This window comes from Balearica regulorum, chromosome 2, assembly GCF_011004875.1.
Source record: "Balearica regulorum gibbericeps isolate bBalReg1 chromosome 2, bBalReg1.pri, whole genome shotgun sequence".
In the NCBI taxonomy this organism is placed as follows: domain Eukaryota; kingdom Metazoa; phylum Chordata; class Aves; order Gruiformes; family Gruidae; genus Balearica; species Balearica regulorum.
In genome coordinates this window covers 98,213,618-98,240,722 of record NC_046185.1, presented here as the reverse complement: position 1 = coordinate 98,240,722, position 27,105 = coordinate 98,213,618, and the positions used below count along the sequence as shown (strand labels likewise).

Here is a 27,105-nt window from a genome sequence, read left to right as displayed (position 1 = left end):
TACTTAGCACGAAGGTCTGCATTTCAGAGTAGAAGTTAATGGAGTTGTAGCAGCCAAGAACATGGCCTCCAACATCCATTTCCTAATCCCAAGTCACATGTGGTTATGAGCTGGAAGTTCTGAATCTTAATTCATTATTTTGGGATGGAGCACCTCTCCTATGAGGACAGGCTGAGAGAGTTGGGGCTGTTCAGCCTGGAGAAAAGAAGGCTCCAGGGAGATCTAATTGCAGCTTACCAGTACCTGAAGCGGCCTACAGGAAAGATGGTGACGGACTGTTTATCAGGGAGCGTAGTGACAGGACAAGGGGTAATGGGTTCAAGCTGAAGGAGGGTCGATTTAGGTTAGATGTCACAAAGAAATTCTTTACTGTGAGAGTGGTGAGGTACTGGAACAGATTGCCCAGAGAGGTTGTGGATGCCACCTCCCTGGAAGTGTTTAAGACCGGGTTGGATGGGGCTTTGGGCAACATGGTCTAGTGGAGGGTGTCCCTGCCCGCAGCAGGGGGGGTTGGAACTAGATGATATTTAAAGTCCCTTCCAACCCAAACCATTCTATGATTCTATGATTCCATGATTTTTGATCCTTGCTTCATAGTAGGTATCATGTTTTGGAGTAGTCCATTCTGGTTTGGTTAGAGGAGGAGGTCTTCTAATTAGTTGCTGTAACTGCTGAGTAAAGACTGCCTAGAAATAGCCTATGGTGCAGTGGCCTATTCACGTGGCTGGAATTCACAAGATGTGGGCTCTTCTGCCTTTGCTAGGATCTATTTTACCATCTTGGGCAAAAAGCTCCATTTTTGCTTGGATCTACACGTGCTGAGCCATGATACAGGATACGCACCAGCGAAGCACTACATGCATGTGAAGTGTTTCTATCACAGGCACAAGTGTTAACTTGACTGGTGGCTGAGCTAATATTCAGGCATGTAGTGGGCCAGATCCTGCTATAAGATAGAGTCTTCGCAGTCTCACCCTTACGACTGGTCTGGTGTAAATCAAGGCGCTACTCTCCCAGCGCGGGAAACAGACAACATGGTGAAGTCTGCTCCGGAGGCTCTCTACCAGTTGGCGGATGCAATAATAAAGTCATAACAATTTTCTGGGACTAACTGGAGGTTCAGAGGTTCCAAGCTACATTTAAACAGGATCTGAACAAACAGTTCTGAGCCAAATTGATTCCTCGTGCAACTCTAATAAGGCTGGAGGAACTACACCTGGGATGATTTTGGTCCCACACAATATGTCAATGGTCAATCTCTCAATATGCCTGGCTATAAGCATCTTTAAAAAGGATGTTCTCTTTATAGTACTAAATTCTAACCTGCCAAGTGTGGCAGCCAATGAGCTCTTCCAAACTAAATACTGTGAGGATTATGCATAAATACTGAAGTATCCTAATCAGCCTCTTGGTGAAAATTAATTGATCCATTACAGACAATAACTATTTGCTGAAGTTTTTATTCTGCATTTTTCACTTGTGTAAGCAGCAGATCTGATTTCATTGGCTGGCTATTTTAAACCATAGAGGACCATTGGTGGAACAGTACAAATCCCTCTGAAGTCCAAAATTGCCAGCTGCAATTATAGTCTGCATCTAGCATTTTCTCTAAGGACTATAAATGCTTTGCTACTTTAATTTTGCTTGGCATTTGCATCACTGTGTGACAATTATTGAGCAATGGCAAAGGATGGATTCAGTAATGAAGCCTGGACAGTAAAGAAATACTGTCCAAATTGAAATATTCTGTCTGTTTCAATCTAATATTCATCAGTCTGTGCACACAGATACATGACATTTAGATACAAAGCACTGGTAAGACAGCTACCTTCCTTTTTGCTGCTGAAATGTCTGTGGCTTTTTGCATATTAGAGATGAAGAAAGTTATTTTCTCCCCATATTTCTTGATTGTTTTTACCTACTCAAAAGGATAAGATACTAAGTTGTAAATACTAGTAATTAAAAGGTCAGACTGGCAACTATATTATTCCAGATAAGGCTTGTGAAGTTCTACCAGTTCCAGTGATGTTGCACTGGTGTAAAACGGGACTGGAACAGCAGTGGCTCAGCTATTTTTTGAGCTCATATATACACAATTTTAATTATTTGAACTATTTGTGATTGCCCCTAAGTCCTAGCTATATTAGAAGACAAGATCAAGCATTATACCTCAGACTGAATAAGCAGAGATACAATTGGGGAAACAAAAAAAACCAAACTAAAACCGTCATTGTGAGAATATGGAGCTTACACAGGAAGGGTTCTGTGTATTGCCAAAATTAGTTTCCATTGTTAAAAAGAGATATGCTGAAGAAACATTCTTTAATGGGGAAAAAAGCAGGTTTTGGAGAGGTGAGATATAAAATATTTATAACAAAAAACACCTGGGGCACAGTGAGCTGTGCAGAGTCAATGTTTGCAAATGACACTATTTACCTTAATCAGACAGAGCTGTAAAACTTCTGAGAGACCTAAGTAATTTAGGCAAATGGGCAACACAGTGGAAAAGCTGTTCAGTGTCATTGCAAGGTCAAGCAGCGTACAGCAAGATACTTCTAAGAGGCAAAAATTTCAACTGTTTGCATGCTTCAAAAGGGTTCAAAATAAATCATATAAGCTCTGGGATCCTGCTATCATGCACGGCTCTTTGGGACCTAGAGCACCATGGGCGGCTGCAGTCTAACAAGGTATTAGGCTGAATAAAGACTGGACTGAAAAATCACAGCACCAGCAACACTGCAGCCAGCTCGCATACTTTGAGCATTACTGATGAGGCCCTTCAACAAGCATGCTGAAGAATTAGACCAGTCTTGGAGTAGTCTAAGCATGACCCAGCCCAAAGACTTTCAAAGACAAACTAGAAAGATGTGGTCAGTTTATTCCAAAGATGTGATAAACGAGGCCATGAAAAAAAAAGTAGATAAAATGCTGAAAGAGGTGTTTACCAGGAGCTCCTATTTTGCCTGTCCCCACAACATGGTAGCTGTATTTTCCCCTTATCCCTCCCTGACAAAAAAAAAAAAACCAAGAAAACCCACAAGAAAATTCTCAACAAGTGGCTGGTCTTAAATTGATTACAGAAATCATAGCTGGAGCATAGGAGACCTTTCCACCTGACCTCAGTTTACTAATTCTTGACAGAAATGTTCCACATTTAATGGCCACCCCTCTCTACCCCCACGCAATACAGAAAACCAGAACAGCTGGTGAGTAACACTCTTATGAAGAAGGAAGAGTCTAGACAGGGTGAATCTGTCCAACCTGACCCAGGAAAAGCAGATACTGAAGGACGTGAGTATTCTGATCAGGGAAAGACTCGGCTACTCACGGGAGACAGTCAGAAGAGAAAGATACGCCTCTGCCCTTTGGCCAAACTAATAGCTTACTGAATGGCACCTGCAGCTACATTTCAAAATGTTACCAAAGCTAAACTTTTCCTAGTGGTGCACTGAAAGCACCAAATCCACATAGTTCATGCTGATAGTTAACACAACCAAAGATCCCATAGGATACACCAGGAAAATGAAATGGGGCATTGTATGGGAAATTATATGGGAGCAGAAATAATGTTTAGTCTTTTTTTTCCCCCCCATGGTTTTTCCTCTTGACCATTGTGAACAAACAGATCTCAAATGTTTACTGACTAAGGATAAAAACCTACATCCCACCACATATTTCCGAAAGCAAGAGTTAGAAAAATGTTTCTCTCCTACCTTGTTAACTTTGTCCCAATCTGCTGCCTAAGTTCGAGCCTCTCTTCATCAGTCTGCATGGGGAGGATATTCTTTTCCTCCAGTTCTCGCTTGGAAGGCCTGTTGCTTAGTTTGATTGCTAAAGAGTCCTTCCTGCAGACTTTCATTGCCAGGGAGCCTGTGGGAGAGAGGAGAGGCTCTGCCAAAGGAGGTGTCATCATTTCATTACAGCATGCAGCAGGCAAAGAAGTACTAGCCAAGAGAGGATACTAGGGTGTCATTTACACCGGTATGGACTGTGGGAAAAGGGGTGTCAATTAACTTCATGTGCTCAATTAACTTCAATTCATATCATAATAAGGAAAAGCTGAATTTGGTAGGTATACAGGAAAAAGAAATTAAAATTCTGCTCCATAGAGGGGAGTGGAGAAGTAGGGGTTGTTTCAGAATTGCTAGTAGCATCTGTAGCTTTCTCTAGCACAGTGTTTCTGAACCACGTAATGGAATGAATAATTCAACCTCAGAATCTGGGCAGGCAGCAGAGCTACAGCATGTGGAAAGAGAGAGGTATTTCTCTCTCTTGCAATGTAATATCAAGACATCCAAGCTAGCACTAGAAGGAATCAAAAGTCAATCAGAAGCAGCACAGATCTCTATGTACATTAATTGACACCGCTTCTCAGGCACTGACAGTGGCAAAGACACGGTGAAAACCAGTGGCCTTTCACGGCTCAAGCTTGCTTTCCCAGGTTTGCATCCAAAGCAGTTTCAGCAGGCAAGACAAACGCAAGCAGACAGAGAGACGCGAACCCATGAGAGGTTTTGGGCTTTGGCAGGGGAGTGCAAGATAGTGCAGTTCTGCTCTGTTTCTTAATTTACGAGCGAAGACTGCTTAATTTCACTTGCAGGGTAAGGGAGGATTCTGAGGAGATGAATTACGCCTGGTTTAGAATCTTTTTTTGTGTGTATTTTAAAAAGGGTGTCATTTGTTTGTTCTGCTCCCAGTTTTCTGAAGAAAAGAAATCCAAAGGCCTGGAACTTCAGCTCGAGTTGCAGGATGACAAGCAGTTGTCATACACAAAGTAAGGTATCTTGTCTTCATGGGAGAGTCCGGTGATGCCACACTGAGGCAGGAGATGGGTTTCTCAGACAGGTCAGGAAGGGGCCACAGGTCCCTTTCCAGACTGTAATTGCAATATGGCTATCAATTAACCTCTTCTTTTCTTATCTGAGCCCGATTCTCTGATCATGACCCCTTTCAAAGTATGTGCAGACTTACGATTCTGACATGATTTAATACTTACTACATATAAAAGCTCTGATTCTCTCTCAGTGGCACTTATTTCATCCTCCTGAAGTAACTCTATTGAGCTGATCTTGAATTAAGCCAAAGACAGGGCTTCTCTACACCTCAGACACTTGGGAAAGTGAATCCAAAAGTCAATTTGGAAGTGAACTAATATAAGCCAAAACCCAGTCATTTGAATTCTAGCTGAGAGCTACCCAGACAGGGTTTTGTGTGGACTAGGGAAATCTCTATAAATTTATACTACTTGTTACTTTGGATTAATTTACCAAGCGTCCCCATGTAGGCAAGCCCTGAAAGATGCAAAAGCCACGGAAAAGAAAGAAAATCCACAGGCCTTGTGTTTCCCTTGTGTACTGAGAGTTCAGAGGGAAAAATAAATGAACTAGAAGGAAAAAAATGGAATGAGTCTTACTTGTAAATAATGAGTTATCCTCATCTTCATCTTCCTCTTCCTCCTCTTCCTGTCTTGTGTAGAGGCAGGAAGAATCTTCATAGTCAGTTTCATGAGGCACATTTTCTTTATTGTCATCGCATTCGATCACAACAGTTGGCACTTGTCTCATGTCTGGAAGGCCCACAGGTCCTGTTTTTGTAACACTGTCACCTGTGTGTAAACCAGAGCTGTTGGGAAAGAAAAACAAATAAATAAACTAAAGGAAATAGCTCAATGGAAGACTGACTTGCTTCTCTCACTGTACTTTGGGAAGTAGCGGTTTTTCATCCCTTTTTGAGAAGAAACAAGGACAGAAAGATCTTCGTGACCAGCAAGATATCTAATGGCTATAAACTGAGTATACATTAGATTTAAGGTACAACACTTGTTAAGGAGAGGTAGGACAGCACACAGGCAGAAATATTGGCAGCCAGGACTGAGAACGAAAGCAAATACAGTCTCAAGCTTAGTGGGAATTGGACCAGCTACTCAAGAGTGATAAGCATGTCTTCAGCCCGGTGTCTGTGTCACCTCTCCAGTGGCGTGCAGGCAGTACGGAGAAAATGTGTCACCTGAATGCAAAAGGTGGAGTAAGAGAGTGGGTGGAAGGCAAGATATGGATCGAAGAGGATTGTAGAAAGGCAGAGGGAAACCATGACTTGCACTCCTAGGGCAAAGTGTTGATTGACTTGAGGGGAAGGAAGGCCACGACTGTCTGAAGCGCGGGAGACTGAGCATGTGAAGCTGGGCTTGGAGAAAAGAGACTTTGGGAGCTGGTGAGAGTAACGAGGGAGGGAGCTAAAGCCCAGGTGGTTTGTTTGTTAATGGCACAGATATGTGTTGTGGGTGCTGCAGTGACAATATCTCTTCTCCTGGCCTGGGTCCTCACTCCAGCCAGGTGCTGGAGATCAATCTGAATTGGAGCTAACATCATATTTCTTTTGTCACAGAAATCATGATTGAACATTTCCCGCAGCTCACTAGGTTCAGACCTGTCATCAGTACTGCTACCATCTAGCTCTGTTTATGTGTTGATTTCAAAGCCCTTTACCAAGAAACATATCAACCGCAGAATCATAGAATCGTTTAGGGTGGAAAAGACCTTTAAGATCGAGTCCCACCGTTAACCTAACACTGCCAAGTCCACCCTTAACCATGTCCCTAAGCACCATGTCTACAGGTCTTTTAAATACCTCCAGGGATGGTGACTCAACCACTCCCCTGGGCAGTCTGTTCCAGTGCTTCACAACCCTTTTGGTGAAGAAATTTTACGTAATATCCAATACAAATAGGGAAACAGGAACATCAGAAGGTGAAGATCAAAGTCAAACAAAAGGTGAAAGGAAAAGTCAGGAACAGAACCAAGTTTCTCAACCCATTTTTATCTAATAGCTCACGTTGCTTTTCCAATATGAAATGAGAGACTGGCAGGCAAAAATGATGGCTGCTTAGGTTTATTTTTGAGTCAGCAGCACCCGCTCTCTCTTAAGGTCCAGCAGAGGCAACAGCTGAGTAAAAGGTGGGAAACATTTTTCTGTCCGACACTCTTTCTATGCCAAACTCCCATTTTACTTTCCACAAGAACATAAGTGTGAAACCAGATGTGCTGGCCAAGTTGTACTTGATGCACGCAAATTTGAGTCTGACCTTACTGAGTGCTGAGTAACCTCAATTCCCTTGAATATTTTAGCCTGTTCAGAATACCAGATGCATTCTCCATCTTGAAAAAATGTTGTATTCTTCTCTTTAAATGATTTTCTACTCAGTCAACTTGAAACATTTCTCCTTCTTCAAGGAAATAATTTTGTTAATTGCAACATTTACTATTGCAGACTAACCAACAATGAGATGCCTTGAAGAGAGGCACTCCATTTCCTTAGTGTAGTTTATGTTTTGGACCACAAAGTGTGAAAGATTCATGAAGAACTGGCTTGTGAATTTTTGTATTAGACTTCAATGAGTTTGACGCAAATTTTTTTTTATCCTGGAAGTAGTTTTAGAATTCACCAGCTGAATTCTCCTAATAACACATAAATGCACTGCAGTATTTAAAAACTTTCAACTAACTTTTAATTTCTTGATAAGCTTTAATAATCTTAATTATATTAAGTTCATTTTTAAAATCTGTTTTCTCTGTAACCTGTTTTTTGTGTAACTCTTTTTAAGAGGAAAGCTAGGAAATTAAAAAACCTGGAATTAAATTTCCAAGAGAAACTAAAATGCTGTGAAATTCTGTTAACATTGCTTAAAAAAAAAAAAAAAAAAAAAACCTCCAATGGTGAACACAGTCACTGGACCATTATTTAATTTTAAAACAATACATACTCCGAGAGTAAGTACAAGTTCACTAAGTCCCTTCTGGAAGTACAAATGAAAGGAGCACAAAGTAGTTCAGCATCGAGGACCATTTGATGCTTCCCTGCTCTGTGAAGGATGTATGTAGGTTACAGACGCATCCTCACAGGCGTGCCCATAGGGTAGCAGATATCAAAGAAGTGGTTCACCAGTTTAGGTTACCAAGCAGGTATCGGATGGCAACAAGATTTACAAATTACCATGCCAGACCTTTACTTGAACTACTGATCTAGAAATAGGCGGCTTCTCATCTCATTGTAGTTTTTCTGAATCATCCACTTTCTTGATAATACTACTTCCTATTTTAAGCCCCTCATTTATCTTGGTGTTTTGTGTTCTTCTTGATTAAAATCAGCCTTTTCCACGGCGTGTTGACTAAGTCAGCTGTCTCAGCAAAGCACTTGTGAAATACATGCAGTATTGCAGTATACTTAAGAAAGACAAGTCAAGGTCACTGGATATTTCCATTGTGTATAAATTCCTCTGGGTCATTAGCAAAACCCCCAAATGGTCAGGTGGTCTACACCACAAAATTTTTTAGCATTATTTACCAAAAAGCACACTATTGTTTCAAACAGTCCATTTTAAATCAGCTTCGTGTTTTGCAACAAAATTAGAGAACAAAGCTACAGCTAAGCAAGTACTTGTTTTAAGAAGATAAATGTATCTTAACACATAGATTTGAATAATTCATAGCCGACTAGTACAAGCACTTGCAATTGCTGTTGCATTATCTTTACGTAATCAAAACAGCAAAACAGTTACACCATTATAGCCTACCATGTTTCTAGTGATAAAATATTTTAATGAAAAATTAGAATATAAGCATATGAGTGACTCATGGTACAGACAAAATAAAAAAAAAAAAAAAAAAAGTGAAATCCCTCCTGTAAAATCTGGTGGGGAAAAAAACCACACACTTCTCATCTGTCATCCCAGGCTCTTTGATTTTGGAATAAAGAGTTACTTTTTCATCAGCATGTTTTCAGATCCACAGTACACTCTTCTGTACTTATCAGTTAAAACAAAAACCTGCCAAAACTTCAAACCATTGTATATACATTTCTACAATACAGGCATATGTGTGAGAGACAGAGAGAGAAGGCAGAGCTATAAATATTAAGTGTTCTATCCTTAGGCAATGCTAGAGTTTAGACAAAAAGCAATTCTCTTGACAAGTTTTATGGAAGATAAATGTTTTCTGACTCAAATATGTTTTTTAAGATTTACAAGACACTGGCAAGAATGCCGAATGCATTTCATTTCATAAATCTACAGTCTGAAGCTGAACTGGGTGTCCCCGAGGAACTGGTCTCACATACTGTCTTTTTGGACACAGCAATTTGTCACTGCTCTGCCACAGATGCAATTCTAGCTCAGGGTGAGATATTGCCACTTAACAGCTCTTTAGTACATAGGTTGAACAAACTGAGGCCTTGATTCAGTTGCAAGTGTACAGGAGCCCACAGAGTAATTGAAATTAATTGTCGTCTTTCCAGACAGACCGAGAACTATATGGGCAAGGCAGAAAATAAGGCCATTTCAGATCAAGAAGCTGCCTCTCTAAGTCAAAATTAAAGATACACTCCAGTGGCACAGACGGGTTTCTAAAGCTTTCTTTGCTGCTGTTCGTGACACGCTGCTTTTTGTGCAAGGTCTTTTGAATTCAATTCAGTCAGGAGGATGAAACCTTCTGTGGATTTTGGTGGCAGGGGTTATCAGATTTTCACCAACTCCTAAAATGCATTCTGAAACGGTAACAAATGATGCCCGAATCTAGAGTTTTACTTATGCTTGACACATACCCTTTGGGCTGAAGGGGAAAGTTGTTTGCAGTAGGGCACAAAATGGCAACAGAGGTTGCAGAAAAAAGGTTACATGGAAATTACACTCTTCTCTGTTTCAACTTAATCTATCATAAAGCTGGTAATTTATCAGGGAAAATAGAGGCAAACTGGCAGCACAAATGACATGTCATAATAGTCATACTATGACATGGGACAGATTGCCCTTCTGAGAATAGGTTATGAATAGATGTTACGAGTACCAGAAAATGTTTGCAATCAAAAGCGTTAAGTGTGCAAATGAACTTAATGTTCTATGATGTCTGTAATAAAACTGAATAAAAAAAATCCAGGAATTAACTGCCATTTTAAGTCATAGGAACAACTGGGACTTGAATAGCTATTACACGCTTTTAATGTACCTTAAGACATCGACTTATTAATATGCACTAGGTCTAGGTGAGGCAGTAACTCGCAACCACTCCTGCAGAGGGGAAAATAGAGGTGGAGCAGCTTTGTAGCTTTCTCAAGGTCAATGACAGCAAAATAACTTCTGGCTTTCAGGCTGGTACAGAGGGACTGCTCATTTTTCTCTGGCAAGCTTCTGGCTCACTGGCAAAGCACTGATTTTGAGTATCAGTCTTCAGATACTGTTAGACTATCTGCGCTCTAGAGACCTCATCTCTGAAAGCAAAAAATCCAGATTGCTAGAGGAAGGGGATGTTTTAGTCTTTCATTCTTTGTTCCTGTCCACACTCACAGTCCTGGTGGAGAGAAGAGTTGTGAGGTCTAAGAAAAGTTTACTGGGCAAAATGTGGAATTGATACCAACTGGTTACAGATTCAGTGAGTATCAATGGAGTTTAACAGACCTGAGGAGCTTCCACTGCACTAGAGGCAAAGAAACTAGACACAGGGAAGAAAAAAAAATCTCCTAAAGGAAAAAGACGACAAAATTTAGAGCAGAATACTGATCTGCACTTGTCTACGTGATCCTCCCCTATTAACAACAAAATACTACTCTAACTAATCCCCCAAATTACCAGACTTGGCAGCATCATTACTGCAACATCCTGGGAATTATTCTATAATGTTGTAGGATTCTTTCAAGCTAAAGACTGAGATCAGCAAAAATAAATGCTGCCAATTAACTTCCCCTGAAGGTGCCTCAGAGACTTGTCAGGCTCTCTCATCTCTGCAAGATTATTGACCCAACAACAGTGACGCAGTAGCATGTTATCCTGGAAGGGACAGTAAAGCTCAGGATCTCACTGCATATCCTATGCGTGCAACGGATGTGAGCACACTACCAAATTTTAAATAGAGGAAAGCAGATCTAGGATCTGTGCAGCCTGAAAAAGCCTTCAAGACTTCTGGGCTGAAGTGTCCACTGACAAATGCTGCGGTATGATTTCCGCTGGGTTTAATCCAGGTTTTATACAATTATGGGAAAAGAATTACTGCAGAAAATACTAGAAAATAGCAATATTTGGTGCAAATAATCCTCTCCTCAGTTAAAAACATATACTTTAAAAATCTGCACAAATTTTCAAGAAAAGTTAGCAAATTTACTAAGATCCCAATGTGGCATGAAAAAGCACTTTAAGAACTTAACAGCAAGTGTCAGCTCCACAGACCCTTTTACCCATAAATACAATGAAAATAATAATTGCTGTTGCAGAGGAACCAGTCATCACCTATTTTCTCTCTTGTGATTACAACCGTTATTGATTTGTTTTGTTGAGGAGAATAACTGAAGTACTCAATACTTTATGTCACCATTGAAATAATAGTTAATCAACACAAAAAGGTGATGAAAAATCAACCGGCTGCAATATCATGAACTAGGATTCATTTTAATTTAAAATAGGAAATATCAGGGCCACGACCTTTTCTTATTTTCTTCTACAAAGCATTTGCTTCATATCGGGAAAGGAATCCTTGCTTACTCAGTTTTTAACAAGCAGCAGAGCTTCAGCTTCAAACTAATAGTTAAAACCAAAGAGCATCACCTTCTTTAAATCAGTTAAACGTATTTGTAGACATAAACACGATGGATGCCTAGAAATTGGAGCATTCGTTGCTGTGGGGCAACAAATGCTACAATGGTCACACTCTGAGAGATGTCACCGGGCTCAGGATAACAAAGCGCCTTCTGCACGCAGTGTGAGCCAGACAGTAAGACATCCGACCTTTGCTGGGGACAGCATGGGCAGTGCAGCCCCAAAGGAGCCTTTGGGAGACACCAGCTGCCCTCCGCGCTCAGTGCACCAACCTTTGGAGTGGTGCAGATGCATTTGACCAGCTCTGCTGGCAGTGTGAGAGGTAACTGGGTAGTCACTGGGCACAAAGGAGAATGTGGATGTTTTTTCCAATGCTATTGCTACAGCCCTTTTACTGATGGGAAGAGGAACCTCCCTCATAGCCCTAACAGTTTTCCCCCAGCAGAGATTTATCCTATGCTGCAGAAACATCTGATATAATCACAGAGGTCTTGCTATCCTGGTGCTAAAATAAGCAGGCAGTGTGGGACAGCCTCTGGTCGCCTGACTGTTTTCCATGCAGTAAGGAGAATCTGCCATCCCTAATCAAATTATTTTTAACTATGCACTATAATGAAGGTAACATTATCACAAAGAGGTGTTGGGGCAAATCATTAGGCATTTTGTCTATTAGACCAAATATTTTGACTTCCTGTCTAAGAGAAGGATGATCTGATGCTCCTAGAACAAGCTGGCTGCAAAGCTGCCCTTGGTACTAAATAGAACATGTCATTTTTTGGACTACCTTCCCTATTCTGGGACTTGCTCAATTTTCCTCTACAAGACGAAATAAATATTCCAAAGCTTGCTGATCTTGCAGTCTATGAGGACAGCTTGCATTTATACAACATGCTTCACTTGGACTATTTGAAGCAGCGTTCAGAGATAGCCACAAGTGACAGTAATAAAAAACAGCCCCAAGGTTGGTAAGACTCTTCTGATCAATGGTACCACCTTCCTCTAGATGCAAATGGCTAAGGTAGCTGCTGTGGAATGGGTTAAATACTTATTTTAAGATCAAATGTATAATTTAATTTAAATTATTTGAAATACTCTATTAAAATGCCTTTGAGTGACTTCTAGGATGTCCTCTGGTTATTTTGAGCTAACTGGTAATACTAATCAGATGTCCTGGCTGAGTGGCACATTTGGCTTTTATTGGTCGTTTTTTAATCTTCCACTTCCTCTCTTTTTTTTTTTTAATCCTCCATATAACCAGAGCTTTAGAGTTATGCACTCTGCAGTATATACTGCAATCCAGACATGTCCTATTAACATCTTCTCCACTGGCTGTATTATTTAGCTCCTTGCACAGGACAACAGGGTTCAGGAAATTTGGTCTTTTTCTCCTTTTTGCCACAAACTTGTCAAACAAGCCTGGAAAGGCTCTTTCCCCATCTCTCTTTCTCCAGCAGTGACTGCCCTGAAGTTGTCAAACCCCCAGAGGGGAGACCTCATTCAAGTACTAGCAACATAACTCAAGTGGTGATATGGATACTGAGGTTAGCAGGAAACAATCCACATCAACATGTAATTTTAATTACCTTTCTAGCCTTTGCATGGTCATGGCTAGCGTTTTGTTCAGTTCCTCTATCATCCGGCACCCTGAAGGGTGAATGGGCAACGTGCTGGACCCAGAAGGCAGGTGCTGGCTGTGGCTGCCGTACTGGAGCTGGTGCTGGTGAGCTGCTAACTGGGATGGCAGGACAGTGTGATGGTGCTGGGTCAAAGGCTGCTGGGAGCTCTTCTGCGTGGAATAGGATGAGAGAGAGAGGTCTGGCCCCCCTAAAGGCATGCAAATCATGACTTTCTTTGGAGGTAGTGGAGGTGACAGTTTAACTGGCATACAAGGCAGTTTCACAGGAGCGCCAGGATCTAAAACAGAAGAAAGAGAGGCCCTAGTGTTAATTCTCATGTCAGTAAGATGGAGCTCAGAGTATCTGCATGCAGCGAGCAGGTACTGAGGTTGCTAGTCAACATGGGAGTGTGCACCCCTTCCCTGCTGCGACAGCCAATCCTGCATAGCGTGCGCTCAGCACTGTCTTCAGAAAAAATACTGTTGTTTTGCAGCATTTCCGAGTGTCACAAAAAAACATCCCAGGGCTGTGCATGCCCCTTAATAAACATGTTAAGCAACGCTTAACAAGGCTTGTGGTGCATTTTGATGCTTTAAATAGCCTTAATCCTCCAACACAGCCCTGTGAGGTAAGCGCGATGTCTCCCGCTCAACAGGCACGCAAAGAGGGGGAGAGCGATTCGGTGTCTGAAGTTACAAGATGACTCACCACCATCACTGCTGGAGCAAAAGCTCAGGGACTCCTGATCCTTCTCAGCCACTGCAGTGCAATTACTACAAGTCACATTTCTTACAGCTTTGTAATGTGCAAAACATCTGGTGTTAAAAATTACATTACAGGGCAAGAGAGAAAAGAAATAGGGCTTGAATACTAAACAGGAGTGGTCTGGAAAAACGAAGGGTATGGGAGGAGAAAATGATAAAGGGCAGAAGATTGTTAGGATTAATGTATTCTTTTACAGAAGACTAGGCAGGCACTTGTCTCTGGGCTTATGCACTGAATTTTAACCTTTTTAACTCTAGGCATGTTCCTTGAATCACACAGTTGACCTGCCAGGCAAAGACTGGGAAATCAATGAAAGGTCCACAAGCAAATCTCTGCCCGGACTCAACTGCACGATGCAGATTTTTGGAGTTGCACCATGAAATGTTTTCAGAAGGGAGAAGAAGTTAATGGGAAGGCTTGTAGTTCCCAAGATGGGTGTAGGAAATGGCCACCACATATGCTAAGAGCAAAAACGAAAGCAAATATATATGCTGTGAGCTGCAACTGTGAGTTTGTGTTCAGAAGGAAGGCCATGCCCTTTCCAGCCTGGAATAAAACAGACATTTGGCTCTGCAATGCAGCTCTGTGGGTAAGGCTTGCATGCTCTTTGACCTTCTGTTGCTTCAGCTCACTCTTCTTGCTGTAACATGGTAAAGGAACTGAAGGTTTAGAATCTTCTTTTGACCTGAGAAAGCTTGGGAGTGAGATGTTGCCCTCCAGGTTTCAAAGGTCATCACCCTCCTCAGCGATATCAGATTTCTGAAGTCCTTTTCCAGATGGTTCTTTTTAGCATTAACTATCCTTCTCCTTGCCCCCCTTTATTCCCTCCTCCCTCCTGGCCTATTCTGGGTATTGCCTGTATTAGTATCCATATCTACTAGCCAGGGTGCACGAGGTCGATACTAGGACTTCCAAGCACTAAAACTTCTTGAAAATGATTAAGGACAGTAATGTGGAAAAAGAGTATGCATTGGGTCAAGCTCAGATATAACATTAGGCTTTTTTTAGTGCTAGTCGTAGCTTCATTGCATCCACAGTATCCACTTGATACTAGTGTTTTTTACTATGCTAGGAACAACACACTGACAGCAAGTCTTCCCGTTCTTCAAAGAGCTTATAGGTTAAAGACATAGGAGAGGCAAAGAGTGCGCAAAGATGAAATAGAGGCATGGAGAGAGAAGAACTCAAGTCTTTTGGCTTTTAATGCAATATCATATCCACTTGACATGTCTCTGGAAAGCAAAAATTTTTCTGAGGGCTCCACCAAAGCTGAAATCTAACTCATGGGATTGCCAAACTACAGGGCACTGTCCTCTCCTCTAAAGTAGACTGGCTTCTGTACAGTAGAAAAAAAAATACTTTTAGGATTTTCTATTCAAGCACACAAAGGTCTCCAAGTTACTGTGTTTTTCTTACATACATGTTATTTGTATATATTTCTTCTTTGTATCCTGCATAAAAGAACACACCATCTTCAATAAAAGGTAAATAATAAAGAGTAAAGACTAAATTATATAGAGCCCTGACAATAAGGTTCCTATGGGATTTGTAGTAACAAAGTGTTTTCATACATTTGGGCTCCACGCAATTTCACTTCTGGACCTGGTCCTGAATTACAAAGACTACACTGAGATCTGCCTTCCATTTTGAAAAGTGCAGGCTTGATTATTGATTTTAGATCCTTTTCTGCTGTATCTCAATTAATGTCTTCATCTCGCAGTGCCTGTGCCCCACCACTCTGTGTATGATGCGATGATCCTTAATGGTGAATTCAGAGACATCCCAAATGCAGGCATCTCTTGCTTCCGACAAAAGAACAACTGGAAGTATCAATTGGATTTGCTGCCTTCTGTGATCCTGAAGATTAGAGCAATATTGTATGTTGGGAGTGAGTGCCAAATGGTTCAGGTATACAGCAAACTGGAATCCTTCCATCTTTGTTCTAAAATATAGTGAAAATTTATTTTCCTTTCTCATGCAGGCATTCATCTTGTAGAGTTGTACAGAGGCACTGCAACTTTGGAGTTGCATGAGAGAACAAGTCTAGTTTCATTATCCCAAGTAACCACATACTCCATCATGAATCAGATCTGCATACTCTGGTTTCCACTCTTCACAACAAAGGTATGGACCTTTAGTTTCCACTTAAATTTAAATAAATCCTTCACATCAACATGTTTTCAGTGGTATCTGGACACATATCAAAAATCTTGTCCATCATTTTTAACATAAGGCTTTATTCAGACTGCCTGTGTTTCACCCAAGTTCTTGAGCCTGTCTCAATATGACCATAATACCTAAATAGAACCTTGAAAATGAACCAGAGGCATTAAATCTACCTGTCTGGCCTTCACCTTTGTGAGACTTCTACTTGTCTGTTAAAAAAAAAAAATGGCTAAAAGGAGAATGACTGCAATGGGAGGAGAGTTCAATCCATTTGCTCAGAAACCTAGCAGTATATCTTCACCGACATCAGTAACGGAGACCTTGTACTGCAAGTTTTACTGTGTGGTCAGATCAGTGAGTGTGCTGAACAAATGAGGCCTTGCTCAAATCCATGGGCTCCAGGCACACTGTTGGAAGCTGCGCTACCATCATCTGGAGTAAACGAGAGAACTGGAGTCCCTGCGTATAAGAGTGAGATGACTGCATTTTACAGTTCATTCCTCTGTTTGTTTTAATTTCACAAGGCAGGTGATGTATGAACCAGGGGTGGAAACAGTTATTGTCTCCAGCATGGAATATCCATCAGACGTGGACATCTGTAGATGAACAAGGAACTTGACAGTGGAAATAATATGAACAAGGAGTCTGTGAGAAGTGTCTTCTCAGTGGAACATTACCAATGCCTTAAATCATTGCGCAAAGCACTCACGTGACAGAAGAGAAGCAAACTGCGTGAAGCCAGGTGTGCAAGTCTGATTAATCTCTTTTGGCTCAGGTTCTTCATGCTCAAGAGAATAATGAGCAATTTTGCAAGATGTTGGTTCCCAACGGGGTTGTGACCACTCAGCACTGTGCATTGTTAAGTAATAACTGTGCCAGAATTAATGAAAGAGATGTTAGACATAGAAACTTTCCCACTGCTGATGACAATAAATTACTTCAAAGACAGTTGTCAATGCCACAATATTCGTTGCACATCAGAGCTATGACAAACAGGTCGGCCCTTACCCCTTCCATATAGATCACTTTGCTAATACCTGTAGTTGCTGCATTTCCTCTTGGGGTTTTCAGGAGATGAATATACTTTTATTCACTGCCCAAAAGGTCTGTCCATGTATGGTTCTTCTGATGTGTTTGTGGTACACTGAAGCTGTGCACTAACTACACCAAGTCTGATGCTTCCCAGCTACTGAACAAGGCTGGAGAGTTGGTGTTGGTCAGCACATGTTGCAGATACACCTGTTGCACATGGAGTGCTAGGAAGTTCTGGATGTATGGCAGCAAATAGTGCTCCAGCATGGCTGCTAGAAAAGCTCACTAAAATCCTCCCCCAGCACAACTACTGCATAGAGTAAGAGGGCATGCCTGGGAATCCTGGGCTTGTGGCAGAGCTGGCTGTGTTTGCTATCCTGCCAGTGGGGGAAAAGCTCTTTCTTGACTCCTTGTGATGCCAAACAGGAGCCAGCAATGTACCCTGACAGCAAGGAAGGCCAACAGCCACCTGGGTTGTATGAGTAGAAGCACAGCCAGGAGATCAAGGGATTATTCAGCTTCTACTCAGCACTTCTTGGACTGTATCTACATTACTGTGTCAAAGACAGGAAAAGACATCAAAAACCTATAATGAGTTGAGCAGAGGGCCACTGTGATGGTTTAGGGCTGGAGCACCTGACCTGTGAGGAGAATCTGAGGGACCAGGGGCTTGTTCAGCCTGGAGAAAAAATAGGTTGCAGGGCAGGGGGGAACCTAACAGCAGCGCTCCAGTACCTGTGAGGAGGTTATTAACAAGGTGCAGTCACACCTCATAGCTGTTCCATGGTGGGAGGAGGAGACAAAAGAGGTTCTGGACTGGACTATATGGAAAACATTTTCCCCCATGAGAAGAGCCCAACAGTGGAACAGGTTTGCCCCGACAGGTTGTGCAGTTAGCATCCTTTGAGGTTTTCAAGACCTGGCTGGACAAAGCCCTGAGCAACGAGGTCTGATCCCGTAGCCGGCCCTGCTTTGAACAGGAGGTTGGACTAGAGACTTCCTGAGGTTCCTTCCCACCTGAATGACCTTATACCATGACCTTTGTTGTACTATATACAACTAGAAGTAATACAACTCGTCATAAAGTAAACAAGTTACTCTTTAAATTCCATCCAAGTAATTAATTCTTTAAAGTAATGTACAAAAAAAAAAAGGTGAAAAAACCAGCATGGCCTGTTGAGGGAACTCCATAGTGGAAATGAGGTGATGTGCTTGATATTTGCTGGTAGCATCTGGACAAGGAGCTTTCACTTTTTCAGGTCTTCGTTCTGGGAATCACTTGAGTCTGAACCATGGGAGTCTCTTTTCTTCTTTCAGTGAGTTTTTTGAGCAGATTCATAAAGAAAAGTTAAAAACTATTCTGAAAGATCTGCCATGCATCTCCTGCTGACTACAGCAAGATCTGCAGCCATGTCTTCAGGGAAAATTTGAGACTGAAATTCTTTGCTTTGTTCTTCTGCGCTATGTATGCATCCAAGGTTCAAGTTGAATTTGGAGAACACAAGCAAAGCATGCTTAGTCTAAAGTTTGAAAAGTACAGCTCTGCATGAAATCCCGTGCAGCACCCTGAAGAAGGTTTAAAAGACCAGAAGATTTCCTGCTGCCCATACGTGCTAGGTACTCCCCTCCAGGTAGCGGCAGGCAGAGGAAGTGTGGACAGAGCAACTGCATCAAGGTCCACTTTCTCAGGAGAGCCTGGGAGTGCTGGTGAAGGAGAGCTGCTTTTGCTCTGCTGCTTCTCCCTCAAGCGCATAGTGAAAAGAGAATTGTCCATAGCCCCCACGAGAAGGTAGCCTGTCTTCATGAATGTAGCCTGCCAGAGCAGGCAGCAGGAGGTAATGTCACAGAGAAGGAAGCTTATGGATAACGTCTTGGGCTCATCTACAGAGGAGCCTTCTGAGACACATGTGACTGTTGTGTTACAAAATACTGCAGAGAATATTTATTGGATAAATTGTAGTTGTAAATACTTTTACAATGCCGTAACTAGCAACCAGCTGTGTTGTGGCCATGCAGCAGGACACCAGGCATCCGTGTTCTCAAACCTCATCCTTGGCTTGTCTGCATTATGCGAAGTAACTTTTGGGGACTTGTAACATTTCCTACCCTGTTACATGTTTCCTTCTAACTATGAATTAGTTCTTACTGTACTGAGACATAACTAGAAAGCACAATCTCAGAACTAAAAATATGCTATGCCTCTCCTCAAATCTTCAATGAAGAAAGCAAGAGAATGCAAAAGGTTTTTCAAAGCTTAAATACAATAGCTGAGCAGCCAGATACAACCAAGGTTACACCCTACTGTAATACTAGGCTAACTTTGGGCTCAAATACACGCAGGTGTTGCTGAGATACCAGCTTAGTGGCATATATTTTGTTCTCTGATGTTTTAAGGGACTTTATTTGTTACTGGTGATTCAGTTGTTTGAATGGAAAATATCTAATTAATTTCAGAAAACATTATCCATGCTGGTGAGAAGTAACAGCTTAATGAATCAAGATCAAAAGGAGCTTTACACCACTGGGGTATGTTGTCTATCAAATTAGCTATGACCAGTCTTCTTGTCACTTTTGGCCATTAAAGATTTTATGATAATCCAGGGACTTTACCCCAGCAGTCCAATTAAATTTGGTCCCAGGTGATTATTTCAGCTCCTCCTACATTTTCAACAAAGGGGGCTGCAAGTGTTGTCCGTAAACGCCTGGGTTCTGCATGCGGATAATGGAGAATTAAAATGATGAAAGAAATTCTGTCCATGAACGTTGCCTAATAATAATCATATCTGAAAACCAGTAGGAGATTCAACAGGAGGTGACAGGCCAACAGCAAATGCAGAGCAGTGAAACAATGGTATCAAAAGAGTTAAGGATCATGTTCTTCTCCTAGGGTTGCCTATCTTCTAGGGCTGTGCGGGCATTTCCACACCCAGTGCTGTGATAGGGACGCTCCCTGTGGAGGCAGCATCATCAAGAGCATGGGCGATGGCGTGAGGCAAAGCACGGAGCATCTTCTGCAGCGGCGGTGGCACCACTCCCAGTGTCTGCTCTGCAGTCTGCTCTTGGCTCTGTCCCGGCCGCACAGTACCTCAGCCTTGAGAAGAAGCATGCCAAGGTTGTGTGATTTGTATTTGCTAGAGGCAATTCTCTCTTCCTGTCACCTTTAAAAAGGATTTTTTCTTTTCATTCTCCCCCAAATTTAATGTGCTCTTACATGTTTATTTTAGGCCTGCTCTTTCATGTGCATTTCTTATCGAGGGGAAGGCCAATCTTTGTCTTGGCACAGGCAGATAGATGTTTGAGCTGGTTCACAAATGCTTTCAGAGGTGAGGAATGTTTCTTTTCCATTTCTAAAACCTGTATTAAGTCCTTTGCCAAACCTGCAAGTCAGTCTTCATGCTTTTATTGAAGAACTTTGGGATAAGTTCACAGCAAGAAGGTGGTCGGACTCAAAGGAAGCTCTTCTTTCCTCAAGTTTTGTATTTAAATATTTCTCTTTTTTTTTTTTTTTTTTTGCTGTTGACCATGCCTGTAGAGATTTTATAATATATGTTTGTATAAAACATGTTTCTATTAAATACATATACATAGGTACACGTACACATATAGATATATTTTAAGACAGAAGTTGAGGCACTTCTGCATTTTCAGATGTGTACCTGAACCCTTCACAAGATCACTTCTTCCCTCACAGTCTTCTCGAACAGAGCTACCAGACCATTAACCCACTGTCACTCTCCATTAGCCAAGCCCAGTGTTTTAATTTGTCCTTCAACCTTCTAACAAAATCTTTAGTAGAAAAATAGATATGCAACAAGAGCAGAAAAGTCTTCACCTCAAAGACCAGAATTCAGATTTTTCTTGTTTTCTCACACACAAGCTGAGGATGTCTCTGGAGTAATTAGTAAAAGAATAGCATTAATTCTGCTTCTCACTGATGAGGGTGCTTCATTAGGATTGATTGCTCATTTCCAAAGATTATACACAGCTAAAATAATTACCAGTGGAGAACACAAGGCACTCAACAACATGTATATCTTTTAGACCACCAAAGTAAACAGACCCTTAAGAATAAGTTTAATACTTTTATTTATAAGGTATGTATAAATGAGGCTTTCAGTTCCACTAGGAATAACTGTCAGTTAAATTAGGGCCCCATGAGGGATCTGAATCCCTGTTCCTTTTCCTTGAGGGTTCTGTATATGCATGTACAAGAGGCTTTCTATATGCACATACAAGAGTTTATTTAGCACTGGATGAGAGACCACTAAAGGCCACCACAAAGTAAGAGAAATCACAGTTCTGTTTCACTTTCATTGGAAAGTCATCACCATCAAGCAATTGTCTTATGCTGACAGCTTGAGTCTGCTTCTACTTCACACAAAATTTCCAGCTGCAAAAAAATGACACCAGAAGCCCTCATCCTTTAATTCTTCTGCTATCTCTTACAAAGAAAGGCTTATGAATGAAGGACATTTAGTACCTGAGTATTTTCCTATGCTATTCCTATTTCTTTTTATTTCTTCCATGTTGGCCTCTTTTCTGAGCAGCTTCTTGTAATTGGGACAGAGTATTATGGGAGATCATAGGAAGCTGGTTTTGTCCTCACCTGAAGCCATTAACACTGCAGCCTGGCTTTGCAGGCTGCAGAACTGCCCATTCAGTTTGTAGCATAAGGTAAAATATTAACCATTATGTCTAGATTTTGGCAGGCAAGAAAGTAAAGAGATTTCACATAAAATGAACAAAACTATACAGAACAAAAATGTGTGGCCATCCAAACAGAAACATGAAGAGACTACGTAGAGAGATGAGAGAAAACCAGAACGTGCTCTTTCCTAATGAGCTCTTCCCTGATATATATCTTAACCTGAATAAACCAGGTATTAACTATCAGGAAAAAAACCCCATCTAGAATCTATTAACGTGGGCCGAGCATTTCTCACATCAGCCCTGAAAAGATCAGGGCAGCATTAACACAAGAAGATCGACCCAGTGAGAAGACCGGTAGCTGCCCCAGCACAGAGATGCACCACACCTCATCTTAACCTCAGGATTTTGAGGTGCTGCCTCCTGGGCAGCAGCTGCAATTATGAGCAGCCTGTTCAACAGGTGCAGGCAAGGATTTAGGGAGCCTTTTTTCGTCTGTGTAAATGAAGCCATCCTTTGCTTTGCGAGGCTGGGGCGGGGAGACCCACCAATCCTCCTTCCACATGTACCTAGAGTTTTGAATCCCAAAGAGCCTGGACACTTGGAAAACATCTGGAACACAAAAAAGGAGCCTGCATTGTCTACTGTTGCTAGCTGCCATGCAGTGAGAGATAAACAGCAGCATAAGCTGCAGGACATCAAAATCCTGGGAGCTGCCCATCATGAGCAGGACTCACCAGTGGGAGGGGAGTCGTCAGAGCAGGGGTGGAAAGGGGGAGTGGTGAGGCAGGCAGTGTGAGCAGGGAAGCAAAATGGCAAGAAGCCATGGGACAGAACAGCCTGTATAAGGATCGTGGGGACAAGACAAACACATTGAAAGATAGAGGGTGTGTGTAGGGGGACCTTCCCAGATGGCAGCTGAGGGGAAAAGCAACAAAGAGCAAAAGGAGAAAGCAAAACTCTCCCCTCAAACCTCACTCCTTTTCTCATTAAAGGCATTCAAAGATATCCTAGTATTTTCCTAATACTTCCTTTCCCATCAAAGCACATCCTGCAATTTTTGTGGTGATGGTAAGTCTTGATGAGTAAGAGTGAGGAGGGTTAGGAAACGCAGCGGCGGTCTTAGGTAATTACAGCTGAGAGGGGAAGTGCCCTGAAGCAACCTTGATGAAGTTACAGCCTGAAAATGATTCGTGATCCCTGCCCTGGGTAAAACACAGATACATTACCAGTACACACAACAACACGTGCAAACAGCGTTACACAAGGAGGAAGGACACTGAGAACTCTGCTGTCAGGGCAAGCTTTTCCTATAAGGGAAACGGTGGTGGAGAGGGTCCAGGAACACCTACTTACCAGTTAAGTGGCTGGCAATCCTGGCAATAGGTTTAGGAGGCAGGGCAGGGGGCTGTTTGAGGAGGGACAACTGTTTCACTGGGGTGTCCTCATGGTCTCCAGGGAAAGCAGCAGATTTTTTGGGGGGAAGTAGCAGGACTGGCTTAGCTGTAGGATCTTGGGACAGGAGGACGCCGGATTCATTGGATGTGGGGCTCTCTTCAGACACTGGAGGACACAACCACATCATAGACGCAACAATGTTACGAGCAAAGCAGCAGCGGATACAGCCGCAGTAAGACAAGAAAAGCAGCACAGCAATGCAGATTAAGAACGACTAATAGATTTCACTCAAACATCATATAACATAGAAAGGAGGAGAGAAAGGAGAGAAAAAGAGAAAGAGAAGGAGTAACACACATCTACACAACAGCCGAATTTCCCATTACCTCTGACAGAAGCCAGCTCCCTTATGCCAGGCTGGGACGTATTCCCACATCTTGAACACAAATCAAGTGCCTTAAAATGTCACATCTCAGACGGTCTGTCACCACAGCTTGCTCAGGACCAGAAATGTTAGCAGGTGGTCTCTAAACTTGTCCGATGAATGTAAAAGCACTTCACGGGGCCTACTCCATTTCAAAGAGGCTGTGCAGGATCACGGATGAACACTTCTACCAGTCACTTTTCCTCACTCGACCTTTGTCCACAACCCGCAGCATTAAGTGAAGCAGTAAGAGGAGCTAACCCAGACATACAGCGTTGCCGTCTCCCTGCGTGGGCTGGGGAAGAAGTGCAGAGAGCCTCACCTGCGGTAGGGCAGCTGGCCGTGTCAGCTACCGAGAGCTACGTGGTGTGAACGTCACCCAACACCACGCGGCAGCTAAAGGGCATGACGTTGTACCCTAGGGTTTAAAAATGTGGTCAGCTCTCTGCTCTAGAGCTCATTGGCACAGCTAAGATGTAGCCAGAGAGTCAGAAAACTACTCTTAAATGTTCACAAAGTTCAAGGACTTTGCCTTACTCACAAAGAGGTTACTTGTGTAGAAGTAGAGGTTACTTCTACGCCAAGTCAGTCAAAATTTCTCATGAGCATCCAGTGACTATCTGTATGCTGCCACCTCCACCAGAAGACCTTTGTCTTCGACAAGGATTTCTCAGGGATAGGTACCAAATGTTAGAAGTCAAAAACTTGTTTCAAACAGCTTTGAGTATCTACATCGTAATGTAAACAAGATGTTACCTGTCCCGTCCATGATCTCTGTGGTTGGGAGCACCTCGTATGAGCAGGGTTCCCCAGATGCTGGACCTGACTCCAGTTCTGCTAGGGCTGGCAGGGATACCTGGCTGGAGCTCAGCACTTGCCCGGAGCCCAGAGGCTGCCCATTCTCCAAAGCTCCTTCTTCATTTGGTATGGAAAGTTCCCCATCTGTTCATAGTTGGAGGAAAGCAGAATGACAACGGAAGACACATAAATAAGATACAGAAAGAATTTAAAATGAAATCTGATATCTCCATTAGCTTGCTTGCAAATGAGGAAGCTGAACTGAGATCTTGTATGTGCACAGAAGACACAGGGATAAGGATCAAAACAATATGGTTTGTACCTCAAAAATACAACTTGTGTAGAGCAACTTTTGGAGATGTCTGACTGTGATGTTCTGTCCACAACAGTTTCACAGAAGTCTGACGGCATTCCACTTGCCTTACAGGGTTATTAAGATTTGGAAAAGATCTGTCAAATATCTGCGTTGATCCTTTGCTTACCCTAGGATGGTCACTGTGATCCTTGGTCTAAGATGGATGGTTCCTGACCATCCTCCACCCATGGGGCCATGCAGCCCCATCCAGGGCCACAAAATCTGTTTTCCTCCTGTCTCTGTTAAAGCCAGGAAGTCAGGAATGAGAATGGGCTGGAACTGAAGATACAGAATTTTCTTAAAGAATACTAACATACAGTATATAATTTATAATATTTTAATAAGAAGAATTATTCTCCTCCCATACACCAATTTTTATGCTATAAGGGAGACAAGCCAAATCACAGAAGTATGTCCCTATTTTACACACAAATAAAAATGTTACAGCTCCCAGCATCAAGTTTTAAGTAAGGGAGGGAATAATTTTGAGAGTCACCTGGTGTAAGGTCTTGATACTGGGATATGACAGAATCCATTTATAAAGCCTGTTTTTAAAATTATTAATACTATGGCCTCTATCTGAGCAAAATTTCTGTAACAGCAGCTGGTAGTTTCTTTCCTATCAAACATGACTTCACATTAGAAATAATAAAGAACAGAAGTGAGGGATCAGATCATTCCCTCTGGTGCCAACCTGCATGATTTTTATCTCAGAACTTGTTACGCACAGCACTCCGGTACCTGGAGGCAATGACTACATAGATATCTCAATTACAATTTTATAAAGGAAAGTGTTCAGCCTCTACAGTTATGAGGGGAAGCCTGAAAATATAACCGGAATGTGACCTGTAAGGTTAAAAACCAGCAGGCAAATAAATAGAGCCTAATTTTACTATGCATTTAAATTATTTTTTTTTAAGTCAAACTCAGGATTTCAGGATCTGGTTCTTGATTTTTGGGCACCTCTGATTAGCCGAGCAGAGATTGTTCAAGTCAGTGCACATTCTCCCCTCACAGGGCTAAGATATGCAAAACACTTTTGAAAACAATACCGAAGAGAAAAAAAATAAAGTCTCACTTAAGCATCAGGACACAGCAACTAACAAGTCTGTAAGTACATTAACTGTTAAGTATTCAGAATTATACTTCTGCCTTTTAAAGCTTCTCTACAGTGAGTAAAGATGGTCTCCTGCTTACTTTGGAATTATTAGAAATACCAAGGTCTTGACTTTCTTGGTTTTGTTGGAGGCTTTCTGAAGACCTCAAGAGCTATTATAGTACACAGCCACATCATACTAGACTGAAACCCGACCTACGGCTTTCAGAGCAATCAACTGAGCTGGATAAAAGGTGGCAACATTAATCAAACCTGAAGGTTTTGGCCAATTGTTCGCAGCACAGTCTCCTCCTAACTGCTGTGGTCATTGAATACAAACCCGTTTATTTCCCTAGGCAGCAAAAATCAAACAACAGTTCAGCCAGTATTTAAGCTCAATGTTTTTTGACTTAGCTATTTGGGTGGAAATGCTGTGTATTCTGAGCTTGCTCTGTCTCCCTTTGATAAACACACACCTGTACACACGTTTGGGATAGGGGCTGCTGTTGTCTCAGTTACCTGGTTTCATGAAAGAGTGTAACTGTTTCTTATGCAGAGCAACTCCTTCTTGAATGAAAGGCAGTGATTGTGTCCAGCAATATTCATTAATTCAGTGCAGGACTAAATTTGACCGTAACTGTGAGCAGACAAAAAGTATGCATGGGAAAACCAGTAACATTTAGGTTTTGGAGGGATGTCTGCACATTTTTAATGAAGCGGGATGCCTATCGTAACATTCTGACCACCTTGAAACCTTGCTGTCTTAAGTGCACCTTGCACTTCCCAAGGTATATTCAGCATGATTTAAGAAGATAGTATTCAAATGACCTGCTGAAGGTTTATGATTGCAAAAAAAGTAGAACGTGAGATAAAATTTTGGCTTTTGCTTTTTGTCACAACAACAAGCAGGACAGCTTTCTGTATGGACAGCATAACCTCTTTTAATCTTCCCTCTGAATACCTCCAGTCTTCATTTAGACTCTAAAACTTGTCCTTGGATTTGACGGAAATCACCAGACATGACAGAGAATCATGACTGAAATATACACCCTAAATCTGATCTTGCTTAAAGGAGAGCTACTTGGGGAGCAGCTCAAGTACAGCAAACAGATTAAAGATGCGGATAAAGTGATTTGTAGAGTGAAGAATATCTTAGTGTGAATTAATCCTGGATCAGAGACATGCTTGACAACCAGATATAAAAGGCAAATTAGTTATTATTTTTAAAGTACT

At 41.9% G+C, this 27,105-nt stretch overlaps 1 protein-coding gene across 9 annotated transcripts in view; it reads right to left on the bottom strand.

Moving 5' to 3' along the window:
* The window catches only part of PHACTR1 (phosphatase and actin regulator 1), a 308,828-nt gene that overhangs the window by 45,554 nt on the left and 236,169 nt on the right, over positions 1-27,105 (bottom strand). For 6 of the 9 annotated variants that reach the window (XR_012833947.1, XM_075745034.1, XM_075745033.1 and 3 more), the window contains 5 exons: positions 24,380-24,565; positions 23,158-23,364; positions 13,159-13,489; positions 5,414-5,622; positions 3,714-3,870 (listed from right to left, as the gene is read on the bottom strand). Coding sequence is in view for 8 of the 9 variants with exons in the window: in XM_075745034.1 (XP_075601149.1) it covers positions 3,714-3,870; positions 5,414-5,622; positions 13,159-13,489; positions 23,158-23,364; positions 24,380-24,565 (1,090 nt within the window). In the remaining variant the exon portion in view is untranslated. The remainder of the gene's footprint in view (positions 1-3,713; positions 3,871-5,413; positions 5,623-13,158; positions 13,490-23,157; positions 23,365-24,379; positions 24,566-27,105) is intronic. The other 3 variants (XM_075745038.1, XM_075745037.1, XM_075745041.1) reach the window with 1 other exon arrangement.